Genomic DNA, 18,596 nt, shown 5'->3' with positions numbered 1-18,596 from the left:
GTAACAAAGAACCACTCAAATCAGTGAGTTACATCTGGGCAGAATTACATGTCTTAGAAATTTTTGATACAATGTGCATCTAATCAGCCATGTGCATCTCACACCAGTAACAGAACACTCTATTTCACACTGTGCAGTATACAACCAAAAGACTCAAACTGCTACCAAATGAACACATGTGGTGGCTTCTTTATTTTAATGTGAGTTACTAGTAACTGGTAGCAGTTTCACAGTAGCCTCATTACATCATGTATAGTCTGTAGTAACATTAGGGCAGATATGACTACTTTCAGACTGTAAGTCAGCTGAGAGATTTTAACAGCTGATAAACAACATTACTTTATATTCCTTGATGAGTTCTGATTTGGCATTGTCAAGGATGTCTATTATGTGTGGCACAGTAATATCAACTAGAGGGGGCAAATTCTGCAAGTCCTGTGGAGTAACTGATCTTGACCATAACTAGCATTATGGTTTGAAGATCCATTTGGTATTGACTCAAGTTCCTTGTAGTAGTAATAGAGGGGAAACGGAGTTCTTCTAGTGGAACAATAACAACAAAAAAGTACCACTTATAACCTGAATCTACAGTCTTTACATCTCATGAGATTGTGTTAGCATTCTGCCTTTCAACAAGATAGGTCTGGGCCACATAACATATGTGCATGAACTGACATCATCATATCAAGGTATTCTAACAGGTAGTACAAGTTTTTAATAACTTATGTAATAAAATGAAACATCTGCAGTCATCATTTCGATGTTGTTTTATTATATTGCAACCAGTTTCAGTGACTCAATATACCATCTTCTGGCGTAACTGACACTGAGAAGATGAACTCCAATCATATTCATTATTCCATCTGTGGCGAACATCTATGAACTGGCTTCCGTAGAATACTGTAACAGTGATGTTGTGTGTGAGTTGGTAGCTGATGGTTGCAGATACAACATTGCTATTATACTATTCTACGGAAGCCAGTTTAAAGATGTACACCAATTATGGGATCATGTATATGATGGGAGGTCACCCCCTCATTACCAGTTACAGCCTGAAGATGGTGTACTGAGTTACTGAAGCTGGTTGCAATGTAATAAAATAACATCAAAACAATGGATGTGGGCGTTTCATTTTATTACATAACTGTACAGCCAAAGTCCCACTGACCATTGATCACAAGGATGACATACAAAAACCTCTCCTGTAGGATATAAATGACTTCAGGGGTTTGACCCAGTGTTGATCAGCATGTGCTATGGACCAGTTGCAACCTGCCTAAGGTGAGCATACAAAACTGCATGACTTATTTTTGCAAGGAACTGATGCATCCAGATCTAAGAAGTGGAACGTGTTACTGATGTGGACCAGCAATATTTTTACCATATACCCAGCTCCATGACATCCTTGACACATGGATGTATAAACTCTGAAAACTGTCATGTAGTCAACTGAAACATTATTAAACTTCAGTCAGCATTATGTGTGTGTGTGTGCGCACACACACACACACACACACACACACACACACACACACACACACACACACAAAAACAAAACAAACAAACAAAATTACATTTCACTTATTCATGTCAATATCACGAAAAGGATAGATTGCTACTTACCATATATTGGAGATGCTGTGTCAAAGACAGGCACAATAAAAAGACCCTAAACAAGTAAGTTTTCAGCCAAAAGGCCTTCTCCTGTATTAGACAACATACGTACATACATACATTCATTCACACAAATGCAGCTCATACACAGGTGACCACTGTCTCTAGCTGCCAAGGCCAATCTGGCTTCTTTTATTGTGCCTGTCTCAACATGTGCACTATTTAGTGAAGAGCAATCTAATACTGTCATTATTTCATGCAGGATTTTCCATTGATTGATTTCACTTACTCACGTTATTGATAATATTAATATTAATTTCACAGAGTTATGCATTTTCTTAAATTCATAAAAAATTGTGAGATTTAATTATCGTGTAAGAAACCATCACTTTGTAAAATTGAGAAAACCTTTAACATTAAAAAAATCTCTTACAGTCATTCATGACACAACTTGTCCAGAGGAAATTATTCCAGCTTATATTGTCTACACTTCCATTTCAAACTACTACTTGCTACTTTTTTTTATTTATTTATTTAATTTTTTTGCAGGGCACAGTTTTCTGCCACCTATGGATGTACTTTGCAGATGTCTGTTTCAACAAACCATGTCAAAATTTCAAACTGACCAATTCCAAGTAAGAACCAGAGATTAATAGAGCACTACGTAAGTATGTGTTTTGGTTACTACCAGTTGCAGTCCCATACGTCTGGCAATGAAAGTAAGGAACTTTTCAGTCATAAATGTTTTCTCAAGTTGACTAATGTGATATTCTTTTGTATAATCTTTTACACTTTTCTTCACAGTTACAGAAATATTTCTAATAATATGTACAAATTATTGCTAAGCTCTTACTTTGGATGGACATTTTGGATCACCATCAGGATCTGTTAGAGTTCCTCCATAATATGCTGGCAGCTGATCTGCTGGTATTGTACTGAGTATTGCAGCCTTCCACTTAACTGGATCATTTTTTATAATCTGTATTTTACTTAATGTGTACTCCTTCAGAAAATTTTTTACGACTGAGAAAGCAATTGCAAAAACCTTTGGTGCTGAAAAAAACAATGATTGTTTGAACTACTTTTGTTTTTAAGAAATACAATGCAACAGTAAATACATGTTAACTGTAGTGGCAATGTTTTACGAACACAGCTGCTCACTGTCTGCCACATATCCTATGCTTAAACAATGTCATGGTGTTCAACATCTTCCCCATGACCCAAAAAAAAGAAAAAAAAAAGGCTGTCTGAAAAAATCCAAGGTGAAAACACTGTTGATTGCCTTCTTTGACAACAATGGTATCATCCACATTTGTTCCTGGAGGTCATGCCATTAACATTGCCTTTTACCAATCTGTTTTGAACCAATTGCTACAGCATATCCAGTGGGTTTGGCCAGAGTTGTACAGGGCTGGAAAATGGATGCTGCCCCATGGCAATGCGCCTGACGCAGCGTGATTTGTGTGCGCCAATTCCCAGTGCAGAAGATGGAAACTGTTCTTGAACACCTTCCATATTCCGCTGATATGGCTCATGCGGATTTCTTCGCATTTCCCCACTTGAAGGTGGCCATGAAAGGTGAATGTTGTGCTGACATCAATGCCATCAAAGATCACATGGCAGCTGTTCTGTGACTGATTTCACAGAAGGTCTTTGCTGATAGTTTCAAGAAGCTATACGAACATTGTCAAAAGTGTTTTGTAGCAGATGGCAACTATTTTGAAGGGCAATAAAGAACATTTGTTTGTATATTTTGTTTTTTTTTATTGTCTGATAGCATTCACCAAACTTTTTAGTCACACCATGTATGTACCATAATAATTGGAATGATAGAAATCACAATGGGAGTAATCACATAATCGGAGATAATTGTAACTTCTATCAGGACCAAAGGGTCAATAGAGAGAAAATTTTGGATATCAGCAGGATAGGAATAATGGGGATAACTATGGGCACTTTAATAGAAGACACAATCATAGAAGTAGCAACCTGAGAAACAGCAGTTTGCCTCAATGGAGGTCCACAGTTTTGGGGCGAGGAAACACACAGGACCCCCAAGTTGCACTTGCAGTTAGACAATAACAACAGTGTTAATTATATGGCACAAGTATCTGAAATTGAAGAGAAGGAATATCAGATTTCTCATTTATATTTTGATCAAAAGTTTTCGGATACTATGTTTAATTATGGTATGTAGGTGCTAATCACAAACCAGAATGTGAGAGTAGTGGGAATTTTCATGTAGTATATACTAATGATTTCTTCTTTTGGGTGGAAAACACTGTTGTTGATGTATTTAAATGAGGTGATGACTGTATTGGACCTGAACCAGGTGGTATTTTTGATGTAGATGTGAATGAGAGCTGTGAAATAACTGAGGTTGGTAAGTCTTTGACTGGTGGCTTATTGCAAATGAATGTAGATGAGGTAAGTGACTTTGATGAAGATGAGACTTGTATTGTTAGAGATGTTATTGGTGAAGTACTTTTGGGGGAATATGCTGCTGCTGCTGATGATGATGATATCAGGTATTTGTGAAGTTTAAGAATGATGAAGGTTTGGAGCCATTTGTAAATGATGATAATGACACATGTAAGGTAAGTGATGTCAGTGAGGGTCATTGAATACATGTACAATCAAAGCAGTTTTTCATTAATGTTATTCACAGTAAAGGTCCTAACAGTGAAGGTGAGGTAACCGTGAGCCTGGAGAATAAAAGTGAAAAATTTTGAAGATTATTTGGGACAAGATTGATGATAACACAGATAAAGGTGCATTCTGGAATAAGTAAGCTGTGGTTAGTCCCAATTGGTGGAATGAAGTGAAAGAGGAACTAAGCAAAAAGTGTAATTTTGACAGTATTGTGTTGTGTGTTCCTACTGTAATAAGTGACGTTAGTAGTGCCATGGAATCTATTCATTGTGTTCAATCTTTACCTCACAACATGAGTAACCGAAGTAATGTTATGATATCTGTAAAGTTGATAAAACCTTGTGTGGATCTAGCATTTGATGAAATTGAAAGTGATCTTTTGCATGAAGTGTCTGACAATAGGGGGATGATTCAGAATTTGTGTGTCGTTAAATGAAAGTTAAGATTGATCAGTGGGAGGTAATTTTTGATATAGGTAGCCCAATTTTGGTATATCTGAGCAATTTAGGGGTAAGGTCATGTAAAGTAAGAATTTATGGAAATGTCCACTGTAGGTGTAAAGATAAGAGGAGCTACAGGTAAGCAAAGCAAAATGGTAAAATCTCAGGTACTGTTAACTTTTAGTGCAGAAGACAAGATATTTGAACATGTATGCTTAGTGATCCCTAGCCTGAAAGAAAATATACACTATATTTGCAGATTCATACAACTGGATAATTCTGTTTTGTATGTCAGGAATGTAGTATGTAAGATCTTGTGATTTCTGAAGTTCTGTCTTATCTGTTGACTGAGTTTAAATCTATGCCACACTGTCTTTGCAAATTCATTCATCTACATACTTCTGTTTTGTAATAGATTTGTGCTTTAGAATTTATTACATATATACTATGTGACTAAATGAGAAGATCTTTTTACAGTTTTGAAATGGGACAATGCCATTAAATATCCAGCAAAAAATTTCTTGTCTAAGAATGCTATTAGTGTTAAAATTTGTTATTATTCCTATGCACTCTGCAGAAAATAAATAAATTTAATTGTCACAAATTCTTTTGGGCAAAGTCATTGATGTTTTGGTAAATTGAGTGAAGACTCATTTTATTCACATGTACCACAAATATTAGGGATAGTATCTTAAAGTTTCATATGTGAACACTTTTTAATCCATTCTGACACTTATTTTTTTAAAGTAAATAGTCAAAACATATGCCATGGTATGTGAGGGAAGGATTGAACAGCATGCTTCGCACACAAAACAGTGTTTCAGGGTTTGATGTGAAAGGTAGACGGGAAGTTACTTATCCATTGGAGCAAGCAATGAGAAATCAAGGTGAAACAAAGATATGGATGGATCCACTCCTACACTCCTATATGACTGCATCCTTGCTGGTCCACTTGACTTACAAGAGATCATAGATGCTGTGTAATGTAGTCAAGTGTTTATCAACTACATCACTGCTGTGACTGAGATTTGTAAATTGTTAGCCAAGAAATTATTCTATATGAAGAATTTGTGGAACTATTTGTTTGGAGAAGCAGTCACTGATATGAACAATGTTACTCCACATAAATGTATGTTTTTTTTTTTTTTTCAAGTAGGTTGAGTGCATTCTATGAACCATGTTGTAAATAATTATCAGAATCTAATAGAATTAAGCACTGTTAGGTTAGTAGTCATACATTTCAATGAATTTTCTTATCTTGACACTCAGTATGTATATATTTTTTTATCAATTGTAGATGAATCTTCTAGGCTTCTATGTACATAGGTTAGTTTGTATGAACAATTAGCAAATAGTGTGGAAGACATTTACAAGTATAGACTGTATAACAGAATTTATACATTTCTGATTTCACACACTGATTTTGGTCCTCAAGCTAGTCGAGTGCGTTATCATTCAAAGCTATTTACAACTCTGATTACCTGTATTTATCCTGAGTACTGCATTATTGTATCTCATTGGAACTTGAGTTGTGTGCAAACTCATGCTTAACTCTGTTTTGGGTATCCTTGGTCATCACAACTCTCTCTCTCTCTCTCTCTCTCTCTCTCTCTCTCTCTCTCTCTCTCTCTCTCTCTCTCTGTGTGTGTGTGTGTGTGTGTGTGTGTGTGTGTGTACTTGAGGAGAGTGTGCATCTATTGATTGAGGCTAGGTGCTTCTGATAATTATTATTTACGTATGATTGAACTTACTGATATATGGTTATGAAGTTTATTCATTTTATTGTGTCAAAACATTTCTGTTGATATATACCCAGTGTGGTTTGGATTCATGGGTCAGTCCCGCATCATTTTCATTATTTTCTCCTTCTATGAGTGAACATATCCTTACATACTCTGGTTTATGTGGCTGATTGACTTTGTGCTATACTCCTACTTGTAACTGATTATATTCTTCTGGTCTGTGCCCGTCATTGTTTTTTTTGAGTCAGCTCACTCGTTGTATCCTTAGGCTCTGAATCTTGTTTTTCTTCTCTTTTGATAATTTTGAAAGTGTGTTTATAGATGTAAACTTGAAATTTGTAATTCCAGTAATTTACATTGTCTTCCTATAGTTTAATGTTGTAACATGGTTTTGACTTCCTATCATTTGTCTTGTGACAGAATGTTCCACAGATCTGAAAATCTGAATGCCACGTCCTCATATATGTTTAGATTAGGACTTGTACAGTAGATGTTTTCTGTAATATGTTATTCAACAGATACTTCTATACACCTGTACTCTAACTTTTGGCATAATTTTGTACACTGTTTGGAAAACCTTATAGAAAGTCACAAAATATTGTAAACAAATTGTTTCTGTATTTTGTGAGGGGGATATTTTAAAGCAACATCTTTCTCTAGTGTTGCTTTTCCTCAAGAGTAGTAGTAGATACCAGTAACATTTTTCGGAATTCAGAAAGGTCAATATTATCTCAGCTGTTTTTATCTGAAAAATTTCATGTAATTTTATACACAATATATTATATTTCAAGCTAAAATTTATGAAAAGGAATTACTTTATTTTCGTTGTTACAATCGATATCTACTAGCTCTGAATGTACAATTAAATTTTTTTTTTTGCTTTAGAAACATTTGAAATTATGAATTATTTGGCACACTTAAAATTTCTCTTATACTTACATAATCTAGTACAGTTTATTATGTTTCTTTCAGAATTCATTTATAACATAATAATCAAACCTAATAGAAATTCATTTGTAAAAAAAATTATTTAAAACCCTTTGGAATATTGTTACTACTGCAGAGTGAAGGAGAAGTAAGCATGCCTCTGATGTGATAAGATTTATTTTTGTATTTTGGACAAACAATGTAATTTCAGCTTTGGTAATGTGAAAATTCAAAAGATTGTGTGATATAGTAAAATGTGACAAATAAACTAACACAAAAAATTCTGTAACGACATTCTTCAAAATTATTAAGATCAATTGGGCCATGGGAACCTAAAATGTGAGAATTTTAGCTTCAAGAATCAGAACCCTAGACATGAAGAATTCGAGCCAACTCTGCAAGAAAAGATAAGTACACTAAAAAGTTTATTGTAATCTTACTCGAGGCAAATTTTTAAAAAAAAAAAAAAAAATCCTTTCACATTGGTGAACAAGAGCAACAACTAGGAAGGAGGGGTTGATTACAGTACTGAATTTGAATTGGGGGGAAAAAGAGCTTTCTGGCAAAATTTGACTAAAAGAAGGAATCGGTTGATAGGATACAATCTGAGGCATCAAGGAGTAGTCAGTTTGCTTATGCAGTTTAGGGTAGGGGAAAATTTTAGAGGCTGGACTACAGCAGGTGGCTTCAAGTTGATGTAGGTTGCAGTAATTATGCAGAGATGAAGCAACAGCAACAAACAAACAATGACAATGCGATAGTGAGTCACTGACTCCTTTGTTTTCATTTGTTCTACATTTAATTTTGCATACCAACATAAGATCAAAATAATGTAGCTTGCATGTGGAGTAAATATTGTGGAAAGTAATTTACAAGAAAAGATTACTTTCATAATATCAACATTTATATACAAGAAGATAATTTCTATAGATTAACTGTAAACTGCAATATAGCAGCACTTATTCTTATAAAAGTTTTTATTCTACATTAGTTTCATCAGACACAGTGCATGCTACTAATTTTAGCTAGTTTCTCCTTATGTCACCATACTAACACTGAAATGATTGGCAAACAGTAAACATATGAATGAAATATTTTTAAATGCTATATTTACACTTACCATTGATGATATAACAAATTTTCAATATTTCTGGGTAATTTGCTTCGTACATCTGAATAAGTGCAATCACTACTTCTCCCGCTGAAAGAAAAGCCAAAAATACATTTGATTAACATTAAAAGTTTGATTTTGTTGACTCTTTCTTTTATCAAAATATGGTTAAGAAACTACTAAAAGAAGAAAAGGAAAAGTAACCAAATTTTGTTAAATTTTACAAATGAACATACATTGATAACCAAAATATGATGAACACCTGGTAGCATTTTGGTCCATCTTTGGATCATAGTACAACATCACCTGGTAGGTTTTCAGAGGCAAGTGGCATCACATGGTTTCTGTAAATTTTGGGCTGATGGGTTGTGGGTGCAGATCTGGCCATTGTTAGCATCCCAGATGTGTTCCATCAGAACCCCATGTTCAACTATGTGAACTGAACTGTGTGCTATGAAACACTTGTGCCAGCACCAGCACGGTAGTCTATTGGCACATCTGCCTTAGATCATCTACCTGTCAAGCTTTAAAGAACGAGCAAGCCTCCGACCTTGTTCTGCGATGAGGCATGGAGGTCCAATGTGATGTTGCTTACTCATAGTTTCTCCTTACTTTCAGGAGTGCTAGTTCTGCAAGGTTCGCAGGAGAACTTCTGTAAAGTTTGGATGGTAGGAGACGAGGTACTGGCAGAAATAAAGCTGTGAGGACGGGGCGTGAGTCGTGCTTTGGTAGCTCAGTTGGTAGAGCACATGCCCGCGAAAGGCAAAGGTCCTGTGTTCGAGTCTTGGCCCGGCACACAGTTTTAATCTGCCAGGAAGTTTCATATCAGCGCACACTCCGCTGCAGAGTGAAAATCTCATTCTGGAACTTGTGTTCTGTTTTATCACTTGAATAGAAACATGAGGAGGGCAGTGAGCCCTCTCACACTGTACACTAAGAACTTAAGTATACAGATTCAGGAACTAGAGACAAGCAAGTGAATAGCTGTATACAAAGAGAAAGATTACAAATTAAAATTAACATATGGCTTTCAGGCTCTAGAGAATGAAGAAAATGTGGACTTAAATATGAGAAATTGTGCTTTAATAAGTATTGTACTGGAGACTGCTGCAGATGTTTGCAAGAATAAAGAAGACAAAAAACTTTTTCTGCAGACATAAAACAATTGATGAAGAAAATAAAAGATTTTTGTAAAAAATTACAGAAGTCAAAATTAACTGAACTAAAGAAACTATTTTGAAAATTTATGAGCAGATGTCAGAAAATATAATGAGAAGATTATAGGGGAGACAATCATAGACTACCAAAGTAGCAAGAAAGAAAAACAGCCACTTAATAGAGGGCAGACATTCATTAACATTAGTCGAGAAATCAGATGGCTCTGTTATGATAAATAAGGAGACCACAGTAAAGCTATTGAAAGACTTCTTCACAAAACCTACAGTTAAGGAAATGTGTAAAATAGATGTCAGATGCAACAGTTGTTGTGTGAAACATATTTTGATAGGGTAAGTATTACAGGACTTTCATTTCTGACTTCTGGAAAACCATATAAATAAATAAACAGCTCATTTCAAGATTGGGATTCTGACACATTCAAAAAGTGGAATGATACTACAAACATGAGTCAAATGTGGTTTTAGCAACAAAATTGTGGTCCCAGCAATTCAGCTCCGATGAAGATTACCCTCTTATGTGTTACTCCATGTTACAAACATAATATAAAAGAAAAGATTTCAAAACTTATGAAGTTTCAGGTGGTTTCAGAAGGTTTAATATCTCTCAGGGAAATGTAAAGATCATTTTAAAGTTAGAAATGTTTGTGTGTAGTACTTATGATGTGACCCAGTGCAGTTGTATTGTAACATTTTATAAATAAAGAGAAGATACTGGAAGAATTAAAGCTATGTTTGGATAGTTGTGTTGATAAAAGCATTTCCTATGAAAGGGAAGGTTCCAGATTAAAATCCTTATGAGGCACACAGTTTTAATCTACCACAAAATTTCAAAACATTACACACACAGTCTGCTGATGGGGGAAAATATATTCAGTATATGGTTATAATATTAAGTCACTTCGACGTGCAGGTCGCCGAAATGGCGTTAACTGAAAAGACCTGCACCAGGTGAACGGTCTATTAAGTAACTGAGATATCTTTTGCATCCAAGAAACATTTACTCTGTTACTGTTTAACAACAGACAGTGAGAATGTATGTAGAAGACATTATTAGATATTTCAAACCATTACATGAAGCATGAACAAGTGCACGGAATAAAGCTACATCATGCTTCCTCTTTCATCACAGAAAAGTGGAAGGTCTCTTAAGGATGAAGTCATTTTGTGACTTTGGACATCGTTTCTTTACTTACAACATTTCACAGTACCTGTCAAACATCTGTTCTCTCTCTGTCTTTCTTTCCACCTGTGTGCTACTCAGAATGATCTGCATACCACCTCAGTTGAATGAGATGAAAAAAGGGAAGTTGCTCTGCCCTTTGCCCTTGTTTAAGGAACCATGCAAGCCTTCACCTTAAGTGACATGGGTGACAAACAACCAACAAAACTCAATATACAAGGGTAATACCAAAAGTAAGGTCTCCTGTTTTTTTATAAGTATGTAGACCTGTTTATTTCTATAATGGTTTACATTAGGTTACAGCTTGAACATTTAGCTATTTTTTGACAATATCACTATTTTTGTCAATGCATTTTTGTAGACACTGTGGCAGTTTGTGTATGCTCATGTCATACCAGCTCACCGCTATGCTGTTCAGAAAGTTATGAACCTCTTCTTTCACCATGTCGTCAGAGCTGAATTGCTTTCCGACCAAATGTTATTTTAACCTAGGGGACAGGTGACAATCACTTGGCGCCAAGTCAGGACTATAGGGTGGGTGGGTGATTCTGTTCCACTGAAACTGCTGCAAGAGAGCAACGGTTTGCCGAGTGATGTGTGGGCGAGTGTTGACATGGAGAATGTGTGCCCCCTTGCTCAATATTCCTCATCTCTGGTTCTGAATTGCCCGTGTGAGCTTTTTCAGCTTCTCACAGTACCTGTCAGTGTTAATTGTGATCCCAGCAATTCAGCTCTGATGACGATTACCCTCGTATGTGTTTCTCCATGTTACAAACATTCTTTCACTTTATAGTAACTATAATATAAAAGAAAAGATTTCAAAAGTTATGAAGTTTCAGCTGTTTTTCTTATTACCTGGTCTCCAAGCATACTGGCGCAAGTTAAAATTATCCATGTCAAATACAACAGTCACTTGGGATGCTACTTGGCCATGTACAGCTGCTTGCTTCCGTGCTATCCCAGTAAACGTTTCAATGTATTTTATAGTGTTACGAATAAAGTCACTCTTTGAGACTGAGTGCAGCATTCCCCATATGTCGAGGCCAGCAAATGGAACTACAACCACTGAAAAAGATCAAAAGAAGGCTTATTACATTTCATGGAATTGTCATACAAGTACAGTCAGTCATTTTTAGCCTTATAACTCGGCTGATATTGTGTAAGCTGCAATATCCTTACTTATTTTGCCATTCGTTAATTTATTTATTTATTCATTCATTCAAACATTGTGTTCCATAAATACCATCAGGAAAGAGGGTCTTCAGGCATGTGAAATGAGTCAGGTTACATATTAACAGGGAGAAGCAGCCGCTGCAGGCAACCCTTAAAAGTATGTAAACAATTGTTCTCCTAACTATAAGGTCATGAACTGAAGTAACTCTGAAGTAAAATGGATATGGAGTGAATTGGGATGATACCAATGAAGATGCAAAGGTATGCAACGATACAAGTGAAAACCAGTCAGAGTTGTTAAATATACAATGTAATTAATATGTTGTCACAGTTGAAAATTTGCCTCATAATGGGATGTGAACCTGGATTTTCTACTTTTCAGGAAACATTTTCAATTGTTACAACATATTCATTACTTGTACATTACTTTACGTATGTACAGACAAGTGAGTGGAAAAGCAGCTACACAAGAAGCTGAAGCAAATGAAATCGCAAAACAACGAATAACATCAAATATATGGCAAAATGATATTACAGGGGAGATTACTTCCTTTTACGTATCTGTGGTTGGAACAAAGTGAGTAATGGGAAGTGACAAACTATTGTTGGTAGTGGGGAGTGGGCATGGTAATTATAATGATAAATAATCACTCCCAATCCCCTCACTTACTGAGAATGCTTTTATCCTCGCAGCATATACACAATGCGTGTAGCATAGAGCACAGACTTTGGAGAACTGGTCTGGCAAAGATACAGTTGTTCTTGTTCCACTAGGGCAGCAATATTATTGAGGGGGGGGGGGGAGGGGTTAGAGCCAGTGATTCTGCATCCCCACACTAGCAGTGAGATGCAAGAATTAAAAACTTACATAATAGCTGAATCACTTGCTGGAAGAAGAAATGTGACCCAGGAATTAGTGCCCGTAAACAAACAGGACAACAAATTTTTTGAACACAGAACCCCCAGACTAAAGTCACATTGCCTACTTTGATTCTAAAGAAGCTTTCTGTTCTTTTTTTTTTATTTTTTGGGTGGGAGGGTGATTCGACTTACAATATAATAAAGATGTTGAAAGACTGTTACAGAGGAACCTCAATAATAACATGTCACTGACTTGAATGGTCAAAATAAGTACTGGTATCAACAAATGAAGATAAGAGGCAAAGATGTCCTATGACACCATTGCCCCCGGTAGCTGAGTGGTCAGCGCGACAGACTGTCAATCCTAAGGGCCCGGGTTTGATTCCTGGCTGGGTCAGAGATTTTCTCTGCTCAGGGACTGGGTGTTGTGTTGTCGTAATCATCATCATTTTATCCCCATCAATGCGCAAGTTGCCGAAGTGGTGTCAAATCGAGACTTGCACCAGGCGAGCGGTCTATCCGATGGGACACCCTCGTCACATGCCATTATTATCGCATAAATATTCTCACTGTTATTGCCATGACATATTTGAATTGAAGGCCTGTAGTTTGATGATACCTTCATTGTCTGGGGAAACTTACAGAGGAGTGATTGCTATTATGGTCTCCTGTTACAGTGTACATTCATGTGCACATTATGCTCTGTAAGTAACATAATGAAGCAGAGCTTTTATGGGTATGGAACAAATCAAATTACACATTCATGGGCAGAATCAGCAACTGCAGGTTACTTTTATGAAGTGTACTGACAACCACATACACCTAGTGCCAATATATTTACATTGTTAGTGTGTTTCTGAGAGAGTTAGTTTTGGATTACTCTATTACAGTTATATTATTAATATAAAGTTAGCTATTTTAAGAAAAGCAACTTCTCTTCTGTGTTGTCTTTATCTGCTACAGTGCTGGCCATTAAAATTGCAACTCTGGCAAGGATAGAAAATAATAAAATTTTATTGACTATGCATGTACAGTGCAGTAAGAAGAATATATGATTACATTTGTACTGGTAGGTAACTTTCAGGTATAAAGGGTATGAAATTTAGGTCAGAGAACTGCCTTCTCTAGCACCAACAACTGCTCTAACCCTGCTGGGTGTTGAACAGAACACAGCTTGAATGACAGCACAACTATCGGCTTCAACTGTGTGTCAGGGCTCACCAGTTGTAGTGATTGGTGATTGGTGGCACGCAACTCTCTTGGCAACTGTGATCAGATGTTTTCAGTGGGTGAGCAATTGGGAGAATATGCTATCCAAGGCAACAGTTGAAGGGTGTCAATACAGAAGTAGGTTAGGACAGCAAGGGAAATGTGGTTTTGTGTTACTTTACCGAATGGTAACATCACAGAGATGCTGAATATAGGGCACAGTCACTGGTGGTCAGAAATGTACCAGCTGTTACCCAAATTAAGGGCTGTGCAATAAGAGGTGATCGCGTGCTGTACCCAATGACATCCTATATCATCAATGGTTCAAGAACAATGAAGAGACACTGAGTAGCTGTGGTAAATTCCAGGCTGAACTGAACAAAACATTTGGTGCCAAGTGCTGGACCCATACGATGATGACAAATGTAACTTTTCAATTTCATTCCAACCAGATCCTCTGCACATGAACCCAACTTTAATTTATTTCAAACATTGTTATCAGTGATCTGTGTACTGAAATGTTGAAAACTTTAATGTCAATATTGATGTTGCCTGGAATTTTCATCCCTGAGTCCAAATATGGTGATGTATTACCAAACTGTGGTGTTCACGAGGTAGCATAGGGGATAGCACTGCTGGTCAGCACACTGTGGGTTGCAGTTCAAATCTTGCCATCCACAGTTACTTGTTATTTAGCATTTATCTATTCTAGAATGTTCTTTAAATATCTGATATTTGTACAGTTTCTGCATTCTGGACTATTTGATGTTTGCATAAACACAAGCATTCTGGAATAATCGTTGATTGTATAAATAGCTGCATTCTCCGTCCTGGAGTTAAGTTATGTTCCACCTGTACAATAGTGTCAGCTACAAATGTACTTTTAGCCCTAAGTATTGTGCTTCACTGATGATCCTGCCTTTGGGTCTGGACTTGACTGTGGTTTCGTTGTGACAGTATTTGGTGGCATCAATGGGCATTTCAAAACTACTACATCATCATGCCTCCAATTACGCAACTGTCTACATGGACAGGAATGGGGATACAAGCAGTACACAGTTCCAAAGGTCTGTATATTCAAGAGAACTATGGATTCTAAGCCAGTAGTATGTCAGCAGCACATCATGCATCCATCAGTGTCATCAGGAGATGCTGGTTAGGAATCAATCAAATGGCTGAAAGGTTTCAAACAAGTTGCCAAATACAACAGGTGGGATAGCATGACATATGTGGCAGATGTATTCTTTTTCTTGAATGACACAGCCCACAATAGTTCAAGAACAGCAAGTACACTTTGCAGAAGGACAATTGAGAGTAGGGCCCAACATCATGATGAAACAAACACTCATACATACAGACTATTCTGGCCCTTTGCAACACTGTGAACCTGAATGTGACAGAAGCAGACAAAATTTCACACATGATGAAAGGAGTCACAGAATATGTGTACCAGGGTCTCCTGGTAAATGATGTCGCAACAAAGGATGACTTCGTAAAGTGGTGCCAGCACATCAAGGAAATGCTACATAAAAAGTCAGATGAAAGAGGTATAATTTTCTCCTGAATGTGGTCCCTATGAAAGTTGTGGAAAACCATGATGACCTTGATTCTCTCATATGTCAGGTTATAAGAGAACAGAGACAGCTTTTTATGACTGCTAGGACTGTCAGACCAAGTACATACACGATAGCAGCCATGAATTCAACCCTGTGCATCAGGAGGTAATACAGAGTAAAATGACTGCTAAGCCACAAGGTGTCAACCACCACAACAGTCCTGTTCTCGTCAGTTGACTGCAGACAGTTATAGTCAACCTGCAGAATGAAACCCATTGCCGTATCCTGTAAGAGGTCGCTCCCCAAAATGCTGTAGCCATTCACCCTCACTATAGAGAGGTACCAGCCAGTCGTCTAGCCACCAAGTTCAGGCAAACTAAACAAGTTTATCATCTATGGAGGTGAGGCTGCCATAGATGAAAATCCTCCATCGATGTCAGCCACCAAGATATCAAAAAATGCCACAGACATCATAATCAATGGTCATCTTGTCCAGGCACTAGTCAATTTAGGGGCTTCTTTTCCTGTAATGTTGAATGCTTATGGCCAGCAAAAGAAGACTATGTTCCATGATACAAAAGTGACTGTGCTGAAGGTCGCAAATGGAAAATACAACCACCTGACAGGAACACATATTGCAAGAATAACTATCAATGACAGGACACAGACAGCCCTTCAGATTTGTCATTCTAACAGTATGTAGTCATGATATTATTCTCAGATGGAACTTCTTGCTGCATTACAGTAGATCATAGGGTGTGGAAGATCAGAGCTCCAGATTAACAAAGGTATTCCAACAAGCGCACATAACAAAGACTACTCTGCGTGGCTGTTTGCCACTGAAGACATTATTATGGTGCCATCATCAATGAGATGAGCTCCAGTCATTAGTTAAGATACTCTGTGAAACTGTTAAGCTTATGTAGAGTGCAGAAAGCTACTCAGGCTCACAATGTAAATATGCATGCCAATGATGATCATAAATGTTGTAGATGGTCAAGGAGAACTTTGGATTAGGCCTTCTAATTATCATGAGCAGCCACAACTCATCTTTAAAGGTACATGTATAGGGACAGCTGAACAAGGGCAGCTTAATGTCACCAATGAACATTCATGCTCTACCACCACAGCAGCCAATGCTAGGAGAAAGCTACTATCAAACTTCCAATAGGATCTAGTATGACTGAAGAACAATGTCAGTGAGTGAGAGCTGTTCTGCATCAATTTTTGGATGCTTTGAAAAGAGGAGTGGAGAAAAGACAGACCAAGTAGTCCATAGTAAAACACTATATCAACTACGGGGATCATCCACCAAATAGCCAGTACTTGTACAGAGTGTCACCTCTTGAATGGTGGATAATCCAGTGAAACTGGAGAAGATGCTTCAAGATCCCATCACTGAACATTCAGAGAGTCCTTGGTCCCCTCCTGTGGTTCTTGTTAAGATAAAGGATGGCACATGACATTTTCACATTGACCACTAATGACTAAAGAAACTCATGAAGAAATTTTGTTGCAACAAATTGGTTGACACCACAGATTGCTTGAAAGGAGCAAAGTGTTTCTCAACTATGGAATGCAAGACAGGCTGCTGGCAAATCAGTGTTGGCAAGGCTGTCCAAGAAAAGACTGTTTTCATAGCTCCTGATGATTTCAAAGAGTTTAATGTTATGCCATTTGGACTGTGTAATGCTCCTAGCCACCTTTGAATGTATGATGGACGATCTGCTTCGACACCTTAAATGGATGTCTTGTCTTTTCTGTCCGATTGACACTGTCATCTTTTTAAGACTTTGGAAGGACACCCAAGCCAGCTGATGACTGTGTTGAACTGTGTTCAGATTACAGGTCACCTGGAGATTACAAGATGGCCGCGAGTGTAGAAGTGTGTAACTCTAATACGAGAAAAAGTTACAGTTATGTGCTAAAAAAGGGAGTTTGCTAGAATTCTAACGTCGAAATAACAAATTTAAGAGAACGAGTTTCAGGTCTACAATTCTCAGTCTACACTTTAAGAAGTAAAACCACCACTCTCAAGAATGAAAATCGGGAACGACGGTCGACGTATGGAGTGGCGGCAGGAAGGGCACCTGGCGTCCCTAACATTACCATTGCCAAATCTGTTATAACCACACTTACCCTGCGATCGCTGCAAGACCTTGGTGTACACGAAAGAAAGAAAGATGTACTGATAATAGTTTCAGCATATTCTGCCAACAGGCAGCGCAGTGGCATAGTTACCAGGGCCTCACATGTGTCTACCCTTTAATAGGGAATGCTCACAGCCAGAAGAGTCAATGTGGTGCGTAACAATGCACTCGTGCTTCCTTCAGCCAACAGTCGAGTTTGAAAGCTGTCAAATTGTGGCCTTCCGAGTGGTGGAACGGTTCTTTCCGATAAATGCCACGCAGGTTGGACGTACTGTTTCAGTTGTGCAACGATGCTGGTATCATTGGTCACGTGACGAGGTTTTGGGCACCATGCCGCACAGAAACCCACCTGAATCGTCGTACTGTAAGGGCAGATGTGGCAGATCATACAGCTACTATGGCTCAGTTAAGAGGGCTGTAAACCCACACACGTCAACACAAACTACTGCGAACTTGTTATTAGCAGTGGGACTACGGGCAAGCACACCTCTAACCCGTCTTCCACTCACGCCACAGCTGTGTCATGCACGGCGCGACAGGTGCCATCAGAGGATCAACTGTCTCGAGCAGCTAAATCGACAGCCAACGCGTAATGGAAATATTTCAGATCTGGTAGCCACGAACAGACCAGACCTCATCGACGGCGTCAGTGTTGAGACAGGGATTAGTGATCATGAGGTTGTCATTACGACTATGGTTGCGAAAGTCAAAAAGTCGGTCAAGAAGGCTGGGAGAGTATTCTTACTAGAAAGAGCAGACAAGCAGTTGTTAGCGTCCCACTTAGTAAATGAAGCGACTTCATT

At 37.7% G+C, this 18,596-nt stretch overlaps 1 protein-coding gene across 1 annotated transcript in view; it reads right to left on the bottom strand.

Moving 5' to 3' along the window:
* The window catches only part of LOC126279406 (SEC14-like protein 2), a 277,669-nt gene that overhangs the window by 16,393 nt on the left and 242,680 nt on the right, over positions 1–18,596 (bottom strand). The window contains exons 5-7 of the mRNA XM_049979675.1: positions 11,700–11,909; positions 8,496–8,576; positions 2,468–2,667 (exon numbers count right to left, since the gene is read on the bottom strand). Of these exons, the coding sequence (XP_049835632.1) occupies positions 2,468–2,667; positions 8,496–8,576; positions 11,700–11,909 (491 nt within the window). The remainder of the gene's footprint in view (positions 1–2,467; positions 2,668–8,495; positions 8,577–11,699; positions 11,910–18,596) is intronic.

Source organism: Schistocerca gregaria, chromosome 1 (genome assembly GCF_023897955.1).
Source record: "Schistocerca gregaria isolate iqSchGreg1 chromosome 1, iqSchGreg1.2, whole genome shotgun sequence".
NCBI classification, from domain to species: Eukaryota; Metazoa; Arthropoda; class Insecta; order Orthoptera; family Acrididae; genus Schistocerca; species Schistocerca gregaria.
Note: the sequence above shows the minus strand (reverse complement) of the source record. Positions and strands in the feature narration are given on the sequence as shown.